An 18749-nucleotide genomic window follows, 5' to 3' on the forward strand; every position below is an offset into this window, starting at 1 on the left:
CTGCACACCTAACCAGACACACACACACTGCACACCTAACCACTGACACACACACACACACTGCACACCTAACCACTGACACACACACACACAGACTGCACACCTAACCATTGACACACACACACACTGCACACCTAACCACTGACACACACACACCACACCCCTAACCTCTGACACACACACACTGCACACCTAACCACTGACACACACACACACTGCACACCTAACCATTGACACACACACACACACTGTACACCGAACCACTGACACACACACACACACACTGCACACCTACCCACTGACACACACACACCACACTGCACACCTAACCACTGACACACACACACACACTGCACACCTAACCACTGACACACACACACTGTACACCGAACCACTGACACACACACACACACACACACTGCACACCTACCCACTGACACACACACACCACACTGCACACCTAACCACTGACACACACACACACACACACACTGCACACCTAACCATTGACACACACACACACACACACACTGCACACCTAACCACTGACACACACACACACTGCACACCTAACCATTGACACACACACACACACACACACTGCACACCTAACCATTGACACACACACACTGCACACCTAACCACTGACAGACACACACCACACTGCACACCTAACCACTGACACACACCACACACACTGCACACCTAACCATTGACACACACACACACTGCACACCTAACCACTGACACACACACACCACACTGCACACCTAACCATTGACACACACACACACCACACTGCACACCTAACCACTGACACACACACACACACTGCACACCTAACCACTGACACACACACACACACTGCACACCTAACCATTGACACACACACACCACACTGCACACCTAACCACTGACACACACACACACACTGCACACCTAACCACTGACACACACACACTGCACACCTAACCACTGACACACACACACACACTGCACACCTAACCACTGACACACACACACTGCACACCTAACCACTGACACACACACACCACACTGCACACCTAACCACTGACACACACACACACCACTGCACACCTAACCACTGACTAACAGAACAGCAACACCAGAGGAAAAAGTCACACAAGTAACAAAGTTTTAAGTATTTGAGAGAAAGATTACCAGGAAAGCAAGTGTGAGTCACAGTATGGAATCAATCAAGGTGTTTCTGGTTTGTGAATTCCTCATGGTATTTAACACACTCTCTCTGAAAGTTATTGTATCCAAATCTGATGGGTTAAATTAGGCAGAAGGTGGGATGGACAGTAGTTTTTGCGTTTGTACCCCAATATCTAAAGCATTTACAAATGAACTGATTAACGCTTATGCAAAAGCTCATCAGAACTGCAGCAAGAAGGACAGAGGTTCATGAGGGGGTGTGTGAAGCAAACTCCGCTGGCATATCACCAGCACGGTGTCTTAGTCTCCCTTTGCAACAGCGCTCTGGGAACACCTTCACCAAAGGCTCAGAGTGGCTCAACCCCACCTGCAGTGCAGTTGTAACGGACAATTAACTAAAGCCCCACCCAGCGGTATCACAAGCGAGGACAGGACATCCAAGTGTCTTCTGTCACTGCAGGGAGACTGATGGCAACCTCCAGCCCGCCCACATCATACCTCACTATATCCGGGCCTCCCAAGGCAGGTAACTCTACATCAGCCACATTAACCAGTGGTATCCGTGCAAACTCCTTGCTGCTGTCCAGGGGGATCTTCCCCTCCATTCCTTTGTAGTAATCCTGCAGGAATCGGGAAGTATCCTGGAAGCGATCCACCTCCACCTGCCATAGATTAAAAGGACGTAGAAATGAATTCCCCTTTTCCTGGTCTGGCCCATCTACCAGCACCGGACATTCCTCACCACTCTGTATTCACTCTAGCCTGGGTTGCAACATATTGCCACCAGAGTCGATGCAACTGGGAGGCTCACACTGTGGGAGGGCAAACTGAGGAAGGACACACTGTGGGAGGGGTGTACTGAGAGGGCCTCACACTGTTGGAGTTCTCTCTCCCAAAGTTGAAAATTTGCAACAAAATCACCAAAGAACAATTTTGGCGACTGCCAGAAGACTCTGGGAGTGTGGAGTATTGTCTCAGCTGTGGAAAGTAACCGTTTCCTTTCCTAAACAAGAGAAAATCAGCAGACGCCGGAAATCTGAGCCACACACATGAAATGCTGGAGAAACTCAGCAGGACAGGCAGCATTTCCGAAAAGGGTACAGTTGACGTTTCGGGCCAAAGTGAGAAACTGAGATGATTTAAAAGGTGGGGGAGGGGTGAGAGAAACACAGGGTGATGAGGTGAAACTTGAAGGGTTGAAGTAAAGAGCTGGGAAGTAAATTGAAGAAAAGGGGGGAGGAGTACCAGAGGGAGGTGATGGGTGGGCAAGGAGATAAGGTGAGAGAGGGAAAAGGGGATGGGGAATGGTGAAGGATGGGGCGGGGGGGGGTTTGGGGGCATTACTGTTAGTTTGAGAAATCAATCTTCATTCCATCAGGCTACCCAAATAGGAATAGAAAGTGTTGTTCCTCCACCCAGGGAGCGACATCTGCTGAAAGCAGAAAATGTGGGTGGGGGGTGGGAGTTGTGCTTGGTGGCGGGATCCCATTGGAGATGACGGAGGTTTTGGAGAATTATGTGCTGGATGCGGAGGCTGGTGGACTGTTAGGTGAGGAGTAGCAGGAGGATGGAGTGAGGGTAGGCGTGCGTGAAGTGGAAGAGATGTGGTTGAGGGCAGAGTGGATGGTGGAGGAAGGGAATCCCCTTTCTTTGAAAAAAGAGGGCATCTCCTTTGTTCGAGAATGAAAAGCCTCATCCTGAGAGCAGATGCGATGGAGGAGGAAGAATTGAGAGAAGGGGATGGCATTTTTACAAGTAATAGAGTGGGAAGAGGTATAGTCCAGGTCCATGGGTTTATAATAGAATCCTTTCCCGGAAGGATTCTGTTCGGTGAAGTTTTCGGTCCGTGTCTCTCGGCGTTGAGCACTGGGTGCAGCCAGTAGTTCAACAAAGTTTTGAGTCTGACTTTGCCAGAAGTGGGGACTGATTTATTCTGTTTGTAACAGCAAAAACCCCTCCTGTTCAGACAGCCTAGCCCAGGGCGACTGGGTGAAGAGGACTTTGGAGCGGCTAGAGGAACAGCGGACCAGCCCAGAAAAGCTTTGATTGTTCGCAGTTGCACAGACAGTGCTGAGGTCTTTAACACTGCACAGATTTCCATCTCCCTCTCCCGTACCCTCTCTGCACAATTTCTTTTTGAAAATTTGCTGGTGTTCCGCTGAGTGGAGGCTGCTGTATCCCAGCAGTGGTGTTGAACATTTGAGTTCAAACAGTGTCCTGGCGGGGTGCGGCTCTAAGATATCTGGGCTTAAGTGGGGTCAAGAATTACAGTCTACGAGGAGGTCCACATGTTCAAATGACTGACTTTAAAGAATGCTGTACAGAATACTGTGTGCGCTTCAGTCAGTAGGAATGCCTTCATAAAGGCCATGGCGGAGACTGTTGGAGACCGTGAGGGCATTGATCAGAATTCTATCTCCTTTACCGTAGCGTTGGAGAGGCTGGACCTAATTCCTGCGTAGGAGCTGTAGCTTCTGGTGAAAGAACTCCTGAAGGGCCACCTCCTTTCAGACTGCTAACTCTAAAACGCAGTGCAATGTGATATCGCTGCACCGCTGAATGCTGAGAAGATAGCTCTCCTGACTGTGTGTGTGGGTGGGGATGGGGGCATTACTGTGATCAGTGAGATATACCAAATGTCCTTTTTCTGCTCATGGTCTGCTAGAGAGGTGTCCCTGGCCCTGAGTAGGGGAATAAATGTGGAATGCGGTCTTTGTGCTGGTAGAGCTGATGACAGGCCCCATTCAGAAGGTGACCTTCTACAACATGCATCTTCACCTCGAGGAAGTAGACCTCCACCCTCACCTGTATTCTTTGGCTGAGGTGAGGTCGCCGGTCACCCATATATTGCTCAAGCCTAGTGGAGGTCATTTTGGGTATGTGTATACCCATTTGGGCATGTGAGATATTTATGGTGTTGGAAAGGCCAGGGGACGCTAAGGGGTACTTTCATGAGTGGCATGGAAACATTGGGCTGTGGGCCAGCTGTGGTGCCATGCCTGCAAGGAGGTTGAGCAGATTAGTGAGAACAGTGAGAAATGCCAGGCCACTAACTCCCCCATGGCGGTACAAAAGGCCACAGTAGGGCCTTCCTCCCATTGCTCCTGCCCATGTTGGTCATCCTGGCTCTACAGTGGAGGAAGGTGAGATAGGTGCAGCATGGTTGGCTCAATTAGGGCCTGGTGACCACAAGGATGGAGTGGTGCTGAGGACTGAGAGTTCCTCCAAAACCTCCCCATTGGAAGTATGAAAAGAAGGAGGCACGCATCCTCTAGATCTGAAGATAGGGGACCGACTTGGGGGAAGGTTTTACCCCACAAAAGGCTGCATGCTTGGAGATCCTTCCTTGGAGCAGGAGGACTGACCGGTCAGTCAGGGACCCTCTGTGGAATGAGACTCATTCTCTGCCGGATTACAACCCCCGAGCTTATTGCTTCCAGTTTGATGGGTTGTCCAAGGAGGGTGATTTGTCCTTGGGCAGAGTGCTCAGAACGCATGTCCGCTGGGAGGGCGGGGAGGGAGGGTTGACACTGGTGAATGGGGGTTACTTGGGGTAGCGGGGGGTTCACCTGGGTGAGAGTACTCCTAGGTCACCATCCTGGCAGAAGGAGTGGAGTGCTGGGGTCATGATAGGTGGGGAAGTCACAATTCCTCCGTGCGTTACCTCAGGGGTGGCTGATGAAGGCCACCTGGGTTCAGAGGCAAGCAAGGCCAAGAGCTCAAGCCCTGCTCTTGGACTTTGGAAAGGCCAGTGGGATGCCCCAACTGGGGGCGAGAGGCACAGTCAAGAACAGCATCAGTGATCAGAGGACCAGCCCTGCCCTGCGACCAGGAACAGGCCGTGGGTGTTGTCGATGATCCGGGGGAATGGGGCCTCCCCCTAGCAGTGGTTCTGAGGCTGCAGCCACTCCTGTGGTGGGGCCACTCGAAGAGGCTGTTTCTGGTAGTGGAGTGTGTGTACGTGAATGGGACAATGACGATGAGAATGACCTGGGATGCAGTGACAGGGATGAGGAGGACTCTTTTGAAGCCAAGATGGTGGACAAGCTCATCCTGAGCAGCGAGTCTCAGACCATCACCACGGAGGATATTCGGGAGTTTCTCATCTGTTTCTTGGCACTGACAGCATAAGGTTGATGGACAGATCTGTCTGGGGTTGTGCGATCTGTCTGGGGTTGTGCGATCTGTCCACACCATCCTTAAAACGAAGGCGAGGGATTTGGAAGTGGTTGGGCGGGTGCAACACTGTTTCAGGAAATTCCTGAAAGCCCTGTTAGGGGTGCATAGACACGGGATAAAGAGGCCGGCTCCCGCTAGCCTGGGTGCTGGCAAGAGAATGTAGCACAATCATAAAGGTCACAGTAGAGAGCCTAATGGCAGCAGGGAGTCTTACTCCAGGTTCCCTCATCTCTCAGTCCTCAGGGAACGGAGGTGTGCAGCGAGCTTCCTGCAGGAAACCCACTCTATTCCAGCAACAAATCCACCAAGTTCCTGGATTGGCATGGGAGGGTCTACATGAGTCACCTCAACTCCAGTTTGAGCGAGATGGCGACACCTTTGGCTCCAAGCATCCAGCTGGAGATGCTGAAAGTACACGAGCTCGAGCCAGGACACTGCCTCATCTCACCGTGTGCTTAGATGGTGTACACTTCATTAATGTGTACCCAGCCCAGCCCAGACCGATGCTGGTGTGCTTGTTTTGTACTATTGGGCTCTATTGACAGAGGAGAGTGGGTTGTCCTCAGGAGACAATTGTTCAGTTGTTCGTTGAGGGGAGAGATCGCTCTCGTCCTCAGAGCAGTTGAGTGCCAAGGCAGCCGCTGGGGGAGCTGGCTGGATCGTTTGATTTGGCCAACATCCGGTGGAACCTCCATCCTGACTCCTGAGCGTTCTGCACGATGACGGGAGGAGGAGGAGGAGGAGGAGGTTTACCACACAACTGGCTGTACATTTCCAGGACGCATGTCCCCCGTGTGTTGCTGGCCTCCTTGCCGTCGGTGCCGTTCTTGGACCACCATCTGTTGTGGGTGGAGCTTAATCCACTGCCTACGTGGGCAGGTTGCACGTACTGGCATTTCAACAACCGCTTGCTGGAGGATGGCCAATTCCAAGTCTCATTTCGTCTGATCTGAGAAGCCTGGAGGGGAGAACAGAGGGATTTCCCCTCCCCGAGGCTCTGGTGGGATATGGGCAAAGCTCACTTCTGACTCTTGCAAGGAATACACATGAGGGTTAACCAAGAAATAGGTGTCCCAGATCGAGTGGTTCCAGAAAGTGCTGCTTGAACTGGAGTCTCAGCTGAAAGTACCAGGAGAAGGAGGAAATTCTCAGCGACCGGCAGCTCAAGGGGTCCTGAGGTGCTTTTGTGAGGTCCAGCTGTTACAAGATCTGGAGCACACATCACCCTTCTTTTACTCTCTGGAGAAATGGAGTGGTGTGCACCGGCAACCTGTGGAGCTGCTGGTGCAGGATGGCTCCTTCATCATAGATCTGGTGAGAATCGTTAAAGAAGTTTACTCATTTTACCCTGTTCTCCATGGACTGGCCACGTGAGGAGGTGTGGGAGGATCCACCAAAGGTCAGCTATGAGACCATCAGACTATAAGACACAGGAGCACAATAAAGCCATTCAGCCCTTCGAGTCTGCTCTGCCATTCCATCATGGCTGATCCCACAACCCCATACACCTGCCATTTCGCCATATCTTTTGATGCCCTGACCAGTCAGGAAACTATCAACTTCCACCTTAATTATATGCACAGACTTGGCCTCCACCGCAGTCTGTAGGAAGCATTCCACAGATTCACTACTCTCTGGGTAAAAAAGTGCTCCTTATCTCTGTTCTAAAATGTCACTCAACTTTGAGGCTGTGCCCTCTAGTTATGGACACCCCCACCATAGGAAACATCCTCTCCAAATCCACCCTATCTAGTCCTTTCAACATTCTGTAGCTTTCAATGAGATCCCCCTGCTTTCTTCTAAATTCTTAGTGTCTTATAAAGGCGCAGCACTATCTCCTTGCTTTTATATTGAAATAAATGCCAACACTGTATTTGCCGCCTTTACCACAGACTGAACCTGTAAATTAACCTCTGGGAGTCTTGCATGAGGACTCCTGAATCCCCCTGCACTCTGATGCTTGAACCTTCTCTTCCCATTTAGATAATAGTCTGCACTATTGTTCCTTTTACCAAATTCATTATCATACATTTCACAACACTGTATTCCATCTGCCCTCCTTTTTACCCATCCTTCCAAGTTATCTAAGTCTTCCTGCAATCGCATTGCTTTCTCAGCACTATCTACACCTCCACCTATCTTCGTATCATTCACAAACTTTGCCACAAAACCAACAATTCCACGATCCAAATCATTGACAAACAATGTAACAAGTAGCTTTCCAGGAGGCTGTCCCTTATCACTGGCCAAACTCACCAGCGCCCTTAACCAGCTACGGGGAGACAAGTCTCTGGGGTTCAGTGGGTTGACTGTGTAATTCCTCCAGACCTTCTGGGACATAGTGGGTGCTGACTATACCAGAATCCTGGGTGAAAGCCTAGTGAGCTTTTTCCAGGTGAGATGCCCCACTCTTGGCAAAGGGCTGTTGTGGTCCTACTGCCGAAGAAGGGGGATCTTCTCTGCCGGAGGAACTGGCAGCCGGTGTCTCTCCTGTGCACCAAGTAGGAGATCTTTGCCAAGACAATGGCCTATCAGCTGGATTCCTTGCTGTCCCAAATGATCCATCCAGACCAGTCCTGCATGGTACTAGTCACTAGACACTAGAATACTACAGCACAGTACAGGCCCTTCGGCCCTCGATGTTGTGCCGACCCATATATTCCTTAAAAAAAGTACTAAACCCACACTACCCCGTAACCCTCTATTTTTCTTTCATCCATGTGCCTGTCCAAGATGCTCTTAAATACTGCTAATGTTTTAACCTCCACCACCATCCCTGGCAAGTCATTCCAGGCACCCACAACCCTCTGTGTAAAAAACTTACCCCTGATGTCTCCCCTAAACTTCCCTCCCTTAACTTTGTACATATGCCCTCTGGTGTTTGCTATTCATGCCCTGGGAAACAGGTACTGGCTATCCACTCTATCTATGCCTCTCATAATTTTGTAGACCTCTATCAAGTCCCCTCTCATCCTTCTACGCTCCAAAGAGAAAAGTCCCAGCTCTGCTAACCTTGCCTCATAAGACTTGTTTTCCAATCCAGACAACATCCTGGTAAATCTCCTCTGCACCCTCTCCATAGCTTCCACATCCTTCCTGTAATGAGGTGACCAGAACTGAACACAATACTCTAAGTGTGGTCTCACCAGAAGTTTGTAGAGTTGCAACATGACCTCTCTACTCTTGAACTCAATCTCCCTATTAATGAAGCCTAGCATCCCATAGGCCTTCTTAACTATCCTATCAATCTGTGCAGCGACCTTGACAGATGTATGGATTTGAACCCCAAGGTCCCTCTGTTCATCCACACTCTTAAGTAACCGACCATAAACCCTGTACTCAGCCTTCTGGTTTGTCCTTCCAAAATGCATCACCTCACACTTATTTGGATTGAACTCCATCTGCCACTTTTCTGCCCAACTCTGCATCCTGTCTATATCCTCTTGTAACCTTCGACAACCTACAGCTCCATCCACAACTCCTCCAATCTTCGTGTCACCCGCAAACTTACTCACCCATCCTTCCGCCTCTTCATCCAGATCATTTATAAAAATCACAAAGAGCAGGGGTCCCAGAACAGATCCTTGAGGCACTCCACTAGTCACTGACCTCCAGGCAGAATACTTTCCTTCCACTACTACCCTCTGCTTTCTTCCTGTAAGCCAATTTTTTATCCAACAGCCAAGGTTCCACTGATCCCATGCCTCAAACCTTGTCAGATGCCTTGCTAAAATCCATGTAGACCACATCTACCGCCCTACCCTCATCAATTTCTTTTGTTACCTCTTCAAAAAACTCAACTAGGCTTGTGAGGCATGACCTTCCCTTCACAAAGCCATGTTGACTATCCTTGAGTAGACTGTACTTCTCCAAGTGCTCGTAGATCTTATTCTCAAGAATCCTTTCCAATAGTTTGCAGACCACCGACGTAAGACTCACCGGTCTGTAGTTCCCAGGATTCTCCCTGTTACCTTTTTTAAACAAGGGAACTACATTTGCCATTCTCCAATCCTCCGGCACCTCCCCTGCAGCCAAAGAAGATTCAAAGATCATAGCTACTGCTCCAGCGATCTCTTCTTACTTCCCACAGCAACCAGGGGAATATCACATCTGGCCCTGGGGAATTATCAATCTTGATGTTTTTAAGAAGATCCAACACTTACCGGGCCAGTCTATTCAGGACAATAACCATCTTGTCCAGAACCACCTGTCCCGTGGGGCTGGCCTGTTAGTTGCTTTTTGTTTTTACCTCTACCTCTACCTCTCTACACTAGGTCATTGAGGGAGCTTTAAAATCAGGGCTTCTTAGCTACTTTCTCAGAGCCTGAACAGCGGCCAATCAGAGTTCTGAAGTGAAAAGTAAAGGCGATTTCACCCAGGTTGAGGAGAAACCTTTAGAAATCAGTGCTTCAGACCTAATTTTTTTGGAGCTTGAACAGTGACCAATCAGACTTCAGGATTCATTAGGAAGGCCAAATAAAAATAGGGCAAGGGCCAGCAGAGCGGCCATTGTTGGAGTGAGACAGTGTTAAAATGGGGAGACTTTTGTCTTTGGCTCAACAGGCATGGGTGACCTAAGTATCTGGTAAGCTTTTTCTTGCTCATTCTTCATTTGTTAGTGTATAGTTAGGGCTCTATGGGCTGTGCTTTGTTCTTTGTGTGAGATATGGGCATCTGAGAGCTATATAGGACCCTGGTCAGACCCCACTTGGAGTACTGTGCTCAATTCTGGTCGCCTCACTACAGGAAGGATGTGGAAACCATAGAAAGGGTGCAGAGGAGATTTACAAGGATGTTGCCTGGATTGGGGAGCATGCCTTATGAGAATAGGTTGAATGAACTCAGCCTTTTCTCCTTGGAGCGACGGAGGATGAGAGGTGACCTGATAGAGGTGTATAAGATGATGAGAGGCATTGATCGTGTGGATAGTCAGAGGCTTTTTCCCAGGGCTGAAATAGCTAGCACAAGAGGGCACAGTTTTAAGGTGCTTGTATGTAGGTACAGAGGAGATGTCGGGGTAAGTTTTTATGCAGAGAGTGATGAGTGTGTGGAATGGGCTGCTGGTGGTGGTGGTGGAGGCGGAAACGATAGTCTTTTAAGAGACTCCTGGAGCTTAGAATACATGGAGCTTAGAAAAATAGAGGGCTATGGGTAAAGCCTAGGTAGTTCTAAGGTAAGGACATGTTCGGCACAGCTTTGTGGGCTGAAGGGCCTGTATTGTGCTGTAGGTTTTCTATGTTTCTATGAATGCGTGACTGAGGAACTGCTGTGAGGGGAAGGGTTTCTGACTTATGGATGATTGGGATCTCTTCTGGAGAAGGTATGGCCTATACAAAAGGGATGGGTTACACCTGAACCCAAGGGGAACTAATATCATTGTGGGAAGGTTTTCTAGAGCTGTTTAAACTAAATGGTAATGGGATGGGAACTGAAATGATAGGGATATTGGTTTACAAACAGAGATCATATATTATGAGACTGTTAGGCAGATAATTAAGCAAACTTGCAGTTAGTGGGATGGGTTGCAGCGTAAAAGGGGACAAAATTGAAAAGGATGACATACAGGGCTGAAGGTGTTATAATTGAATGCATGCGGTATGCAAAATAATACAGATGATCTTGTAGCACAGTTGGAAATTCGCAGGTATGACGTTGTGAATATCATGGAGTCATGGCTGGAAGAGATCGTAGTTGGGAATTGGGATACACAATCTGTTGAAAGGTCAGGAGGGTCTGCAGAGGAGGAGTAGCTCTGCTGGTAACAAATGAAATTAAATCTTTAGAAAGAGGTGACAAGGGATTGGAAGGTGTAGAATCCTTGTGGGTGGAGTTAAGAAAATACAAGGGGAAGAAAACCCTGATGGGAGTTATTTGCAAGTATCCAAAAAGTAGCCTACAAATTACAGCAGGAGATAGAAAAAGCAGGGCAAAAAGGCAATGTCATTTTGGTCATGAGAGATTTCAATATGCAGATACATTGTGAAATCAAGCTGATGCTGGATCTCAAGAGAGAGAATTTATGGAATGCCTCTGAGATAACTTTCTGGATTAGCTTGTGGTTGAACCTCCTAAGGGATTAGCTATTCTGGACTAGGTGTTGTATAATGAACCAGAATTGATTAGAGAGTTTAAGGTAAAGAAACCCTTAAGAAACAGTGATCATAATATGATTGAATTCACCCTGTAATTTGAGAGGGAGAAGATGGGGAATAAATGGAATTACAGAGGGATGAGAGAGGAGATGGCCAAAGTTGATTTGAAGGGGACACTAGCAGGGATAATGGCAGAGTAGCAATGGCTGGAGTTTCTGGGGGCAATCTGGAAGGTGTAAGATAGATACATCCCAAAGCAGAGGAAGTATTCTAAAGGCAGGATGGCACAACTGTGACTGACAAGGAAAGACAAAGCCACCATAAAAGAAAAGTGAGGGCATATAATATAGCAAAAATCAGTGCAAAGTTAGAGGAGTGGAAATTTTTTAAAACCAAAGAAAGGCACCTTGAAAAAAACTGAGGGGGAATATTAAATATGACAAGCTAGCCAAAGCTGGAGAAACTGAAAGGGGTTCAAAGAAGGTTCACCTAAGTGATTCCAGGTTTTAACAGCTTGTCATATAAGAGTGATGGGTGACCTCAATGAAACCTATCAAATAGTAAAAGGCCTTGATAGAGTAGATATGGAAAGGATGTTTCCTATGTTGGGAGAGTCTAGGACCAGTGGACACAGCCTCAGAATAGAGAGCTATCCTTTTAGAATGGAGAAAAGGAGGAATTTCTTTAGCCAGAGAGTGGTGCATCTGTGGAATTCTTTGCTACAGGCAGAGCCCAAGTCTTTATGTATATTTAAGGCAGAGGTTAATAGATTCTTGACTGGTCAGGGCATGAAGGGATATGGGGAGAAGGTAGAAGACTGATGCTGAGAGGAAAATTGGATCAGCCATGATGAAATGGTGGAGCAGACTTGATGGGCCAAATGACCTAATTCTGTTCCTATGTCTTCTAGTCTAAATTGTAATGGGGGACAAGGAAATGGCAGATGAACAGACTAAGTGTTTTAAATCAGTCTTCAATGTGGAAGACACTAGTAGTATGCCGGAAGTTTGAGCGTTTCAGGGGGCAGAAGTGAGTGCAGTTGCTATTACTAGGAGATAGTGCTTGGAAACTGAAATGTCTGAAGATAGATAAGTCACCAGGACCCGATGGACTACACCCCACGGTTCTAAAAGAGGTAGCTGAGGAAATTGAGGGAGATTAATAATGACCTTTCATGAATCTGTAGATTCTGGCATGGTTCTAGAGGACTGGAAAACTGCAGGTCATTCTACACTACAAGAAGGGAGAGAGGCAGAAGAAAGGAAATTGTAAGCCAGTTAGCCCGAGCTCAGTAGTTGGCTGTGTACATACATCTATTGATGCTTCTGGACACATCTTCAGTGATGTTGAAAGATGTTGAGTTGTTTGTTCAGGGTGTGGTTTCAGCATTCTTGGAGGCACATGACAAAATAAGCTGGTCAGCATGGTTTCCCAAGGGAAAATCTTGCCAGACAAATCAGTTGGAATTCCTCAAAGAAATAGCAAGCAGGATGGACAGAGGAGAATAGTTGGATGTTGTGTACTTGGATTTTTAGAAGGTCTTTGACAATGTGCCACACATGAGGCTGCTTAGCAAGATAAGAACCCTGGGTATTACATAGAAACATAGAAAACCTACAGCATAATACAGGCTGTGCCGAACATGTTCTTATCTTAGAACTACCTAGGCTTACTCATAGCCCTCTATTTTTCTAACCTCCATGTATCCATCCAGGAGTCTCTGAAAAGACCCCATCATTTCTGCCTCCACCTCCACCACTGACAGCCCATTCCACGCACTCACCACTCTGCGTTAAAAAAACTTACCCCGATATCTCCTCTGTACCTACTTCCAGGCACCTTAAAACTGTGCGCTCTCATGCTAGCCATCTCAGCCCTGGAAAAAAGCCTCTGACTATCCACACGATCAATGCCTCTCATTATCTTATACATCTCTATCAGGTCACCTCTCATCCTCCATCGCTCCAAGGAGAAAAGGCCGAGTTCACTCAATTACAAGGAATATACTAGAATGGATAGAGCATTGGCTGACTGGCAGGAGGCAAAGAGTGACAATAAAAGGATCTTCTTTGGATTGGCTGAAGGTGACTAGTGTTGTTCCAGAAGGGTCCTGTGTTGGGACCGCTTCTTTTTACATTGTATGTGAATGATTTGGATGATGAAATTGATGGCTTTGTGGCCAAGTTTGCAGACAATATGAAGATAGATGGAGGTGAGGAATCAGAAAGGCTGCAGAAGGACTTAAACCTATAAGGAGAATGGGTAAGGAGGTGGCAGATGGAATACATTGCCACATTGGGAAATGTTTGGTCACGCACTTAGAGGAAAGAATAAAAGCATAGTCTATTTTCTAAATGGGGAGAAAATTCAAAGGTCAATGTTGCAAAGTGATTTGGGAGTTCTCGTGCAGGATTTCCGAAAGGTTAATTTGCATGTTGAATTGGTGGTGAGGAAGGCAAATACAATGTTAGCATTCATTTCAAGAGGACTAGAATATAAAAGCAAGAGTATACTGGTGAGGCCTCATTTCGAGTATTGTAAGCAATTTGGGCTCCTTATTTAAGAAAGGATGGGTTTACATTGGAGAGGCTTCAAAGGAGGTTCACAAGAATGATTCCTGGAATGAGAGGCTTATCACATAAGCAGAAATTGATGACTCTTGTCCTATACTTGCTGGAACTTGAAGAATGAGAGGGGATCTCATTGAAACCTACTGAATATTGAAGGGTTGAGAGGGCTCATAGCTCCGTGACATTTACTCTGCTCTCCCCAATGCTGAGGCTGAACCCTTGTCCTGCTCTAGCTGCTCTGCGTCTTGGCTCTGTGAGCTTCTTAATGATTTGCCCTGTTATATGATGAAGTGAGGCTCTGGGCTTCAGGCGTACAGACTCAGTTTTGTTCTGAACGCTGTTGCTTCCTTTTATTGCGTGCATGATTTGGTTTTCCTCTCTGAGGGCATTTAAAAAAATTTTGGTTCTTCTTGGTTTCTTATTTTGTGGCTGTTCGTAAGGAAACAAATCTCATGGTTGTATAATTTAGACTAACTTTGTTAATAAATATACACTGAACTTTGAGTGGATGTGAAGGAGATTTTTACATTGGTGGGGAAGTCTAGGACCAGAGGGCACAAACTCAATATAGAGGGACATCAATTTAGAACAAAGATGAGAAGGAATTTCCTTAGCCAAAGGATCATAAATCTGTGGAATTCATTGCTACAGGCAGAAGTTGCCTTGGCTGGATCCAGCCCCACACCCACTGTGACGGGATGGGAAACTACCTCCCCTGTGGCCCGAATGCTGCTCCCTGGGGGCACAGGAGCGCTCTGAGCAGAGGAAACCCTATCCTAGATCCCAAGTGTCCGATGGAGGTGTGTGGTGGACAGGTCACTGGGTGCATTTGAGGCTGTGGTGGATAAGTTCTTGATTAGTCAGGGTGTGAAAGGTTATGGAAGAATGCAGGAGATTGGGGTTGAGAGGGAAGTGGATCAGTGATGATGAAATGGAGGAGCAGACTCGATGGGCCAAATGGCCTAATTCTGCTCCTATGTCTTATGAAGAAATGTTTGACAGTGAATCACGACTACCTCCTCAGGACCGTGTGGGTGTGTGCTTGGACTCAGACTGCAGCTTGTTGCCCATGTCTGTTAGAACCAGAGAACCACAGCACAGAAAACAGGCCATTCGGCCCTTCTAGTCTGTGCCGAAACATTATTCCGCCAGTCCCATTGACCTGCATCCAGACCTCTCCCATCCATGTACCTATCCAATTCATTCTTAAAGCCTAAGAGTGAGTCCTCATTTACCACATCATATGGCAGCTTGTTCCACACTCCCACCACTCTCTGAGGGAAGAAGTTCCCCCTAAACCTTTCCCCTTTCACCTTAAAGCCATGTCCTCTCGTATTTATCTCTCCTAATCTAAGTGGAAAGAGCCTATTCACATTTACTCTGTCTATACCCCTCAATTTTGTAAACCGCTATCAAATCTCCCCTCATTTTTCTATGCTCCAAGGAATAAAGTCCTAACCTGTTCAATCTTTCCCTGTAACTCAACTCCTGAAGACCCGGCTACATCCTAGTAAATCTTCTCTGCACTCTTTCAATCTTACTGATATCCTTCCTATAGTTAGGCGACCAGAAATGCACACAATACTCCAAATTTGGCCTCACCAATGTCTTATACAACCTCCCCATAACATCCCAACTCCTATACTCAATACTTCGATTTATGAATGCCAGGATGCCAAAAGCCTTCTTTACCACCCTGTCTACCTGTGACGCCACTTTCAGGGAATTATGTATCTGAACTCCCAGATCTCTTTGTTCCTCCACACTCCTCAGTGCCCTACCATTTACTGTGTTTATCCTTCCAAAATACAACACCTCACACTTGTCTGCATTAAATTCCATCTGCCATTTTCTGATATTTTTCCAGTTGGTCCAGATCCCTCTGCAAGCTTTGAAAGCCTTCCTCGCTGTCCACAACGCCTCCAATCTTAGTGTCATCAGCAAACTTGCTGATCCAATTTATCACATTATCATCTAGATCATTGATATAGACAACAAACAACAATGGTCCCAGCACAGATCCCTGAGGCACACCACTAGTCACAGGCCTCCAGTCTGAGAAGCAATCATCCTGCAGAGAGCCTGACAAAGTTCAATGGATCTTTGACAGTGTCGTTTTGTTTTGGGCTGCCCAACATCAGGGCAACTATCCTCTGTCTGCATAGAGCCTTTCCTGTGCCTTCTTTGGAAGTGGTCGACATGTCTGGCTCCTGTGAGCCCGAGATGGAAGATGTCCTGCTTATGATCACCAATCCTGTAGACCTACACGGGATGCAAGACTGCCAGTGGGTCCTGTCAGCCGCCTCCTCTGCCAGGGTCAACAGGAAAAGGTACTCCTGTCTTTTAGTGGGTCAGTAGGCCATGGGAGTGGACTCCTGGCCAGGGGAGCTAAGTCCATTTGTGTGGAGCACCACCCACCTCCATCTAAGGGTTTGAGACACTTGGCTGGTGAACTGTCGGGACTGAGGATAAGGTTTCCTCTGCTCAGAGTGCTCCTGTGCAGGCAGGGAGTAGCATTCGGGCCGCAGGGGAGGTAGTTTCTCAACAGTGGTTGTGGAGCTGGTTCAGGGGTGCAGGGTGGCTCCAGCCAAGCCAACCCCTGCTCCGCTAGAAGTGTTTATGGGACCCAAACCCTGAGATCTCCTTTAGGAGATAAGCCACTTTGCAGAGATACCCACTGTGCGCTGAGACGATTCCTGTGTGGGCTGCTCTTGTGCACTTTTCCCTTCGTTGCCTTTGCCTGCGCTCTGGACGCGCCATGGTGGTCTGTCATGGTGGGCTCCCAGTGAAAGACTCTCTATGCAGGGTTTTACCCCTGTACATTGGGGTTGGATGGAGGGCAAGGCAGTATTGCTAATAGATTCCTGAGCAAGTTCACAGATACCCCATCCACCTGTCTTTTCTGTGGTAAGGAGAAGTTAGAGTGCCATGTCTACAGGACGTATGAGAGGTTGCGGCCTTGGTTTGAATATCTGAAGTTCCTCAAGTTCTGGCTGCACTTCACCTCCACACTCCTGGTTATGGGTACCCAGTACAGAGGGGCAGGTCGCTCACAGGATCTACCGGTGGGCTTGCTCCTGGGTGTGGCCAGATGGCAATTCATGGGGCCAGGCAATGGGCAGTCGAGGGCTCTGCCTGCCACTCTTCCAGGAAAACATTCCTGTTCTTGGAGAGGGAGTACATGATCATTATGGGCCCACAGGAGGATTTCCCGGGACAGTGGGCCCCCAGTGAATTGACTGTTTTATAGACAGTAATAAACAGATTTTAATTTGAATTTGTTCACTGTCTTATAAATATATTGATGTTTGTATTTCATTTATTTGTGTGTGAATAAACTTCTGTAGTTTTGGAAAACAAAGGGTGTTCTTAGAGTGAGAGCATGTGACCATTATGGGTACAGTGGGGGAATTCTGGGAACGGTGGGGCCTCTCAAGGAATTGAGTGCATTATAGATGGTGTCCCAATCCTTTGTATGTCTTATATATTTGAATAAAGTTTTGTACGTCTGAAAGGAGTAGTACTGAGGGAGCACCACACTGGGTCCCAGCTCATTCCCCTGGTGCTGTGAGATCACATTGCACGGCTGTAAGCCTGAGGTCGGTGTTGACCATCACCAGAGCCGCGAGAGTGAGTGGGAGACACGGCCTCCTCCGGTGTGTGTCAGTCACACTGTACAGGGCGAGGGTGAATTGGCACTGGGTCAGAGGGTCCACAACTCTCACCTGCATCAGAGTGCTGTACAGATTGAGCAGTATCCCCAGGTGATCCTGCAGCCAGCCATTCTCCATTGCATTCTGCCGCTCCTGCTCTGCCTCCTCCTTCCGCTTGTCCGAGATGTCCCAGAGACACTCCCGCAGAGTCTGCACACACACACAGGCCGTTAGCGACTTCCGTGTGTCCCAGACTGCAGTGCACCCCTCCACCCGTTCCTCACACACCCAAACACACAACCTATGCACACGCTGTGGTCTGTTATCCTCTGTCCATGTACCAGACCCCCATCACACACCTACTGGTACCCTCCCCAACCCAGCCCTTACCCCATCCTAAGACAGCCCCAACCCCTGCACTCGGTTTGTGCCCCAACTGTTCCACATGCCCGAGCCAGAGCTCACTGGGCACCTCCCAGATTCCATGGGTACACAGTCCTGTGGCTCATGGCATTGAGCCCATACTCATCTGAGCTCACACCTGGGGAGGGGCCCGCACTCTGTGTTCACACTCCGGGAGGGGCCCGCACTCTGTGTTCACACTCCGGGAGGGGCCCGCACTCTGTGTTCACACTCGGGCAGGAGCCCACACTATGTTCACACTCGGGGGCACATCACACTCACATACAGCCGCAGCATCAGTTCAGCTTTGACATCATCGTCGCCGCGCTGGTCTTCAGGGATGGAATTGTAGTCGTCCTGCCACTGGGATACAAATGCCTGTTTGTGGTCCGGGCGACTTTCCATGTATTCCCAAAAATCATTCCTAGAGACAGGAATAGGGAATTCATTGGTGATTCTCATCAACCTCCTTCAAAACCACCGACAACAAAGAAGAGAAAAGCAGCACAATCCATTCAGCCCATAACACCTGTCCCATCAGTCTGCACAGTCTTTGGTCATCACTCCGGAGCCCCGTCCATCAGTCTATATAGCCGTTCACTCCCTCCGTTCACCTGTCTTCCAGTCTTATCCATCCACTCTCTCCCCGTCCATTTATCTGAACACAGACTTTA

The 18749-nt window shown here is 48.1% G+C and overlaps 1 protein-coding gene across 1 annotated transcript in view; it reads right to left on the bottom strand.

Annotated features, from left to right (window-relative positions):
- Positions 1-18749, bottom strand: part of spef2 (sperm flagellar 2) — a 224545-nt gene that overhangs the window by 72463 nt on the left and 133333 nt on the right. Inside the window, exons 26-28 of the mRNA XM_063049753.1 lie at positions 18358-18499; positions 17746-17883; positions 1678-1841 (exon numbers count right to left, since the gene is read on the bottom strand). Of these exons, the coding sequence (XP_062905823.1) occupies positions 1678-1841; positions 17746-17883; positions 18358-18499 (444 nt within the window). The remainder of the gene's footprint in view (positions 1-1677; positions 1842-17745; positions 17884-18357; positions 18500-18749) is intronic.

This window comes from Mobula hypostoma, chromosome 5, assembly GCF_963921235.1.
Source record: "Mobula hypostoma chromosome 5, sMobHyp1.1, whole genome shotgun sequence".
NCBI lineage: Eukaryota > Metazoa > Chordata > Chondrichthyes > Myliobatiformes > Myliobatidae > Mobula > Mobula hypostoma.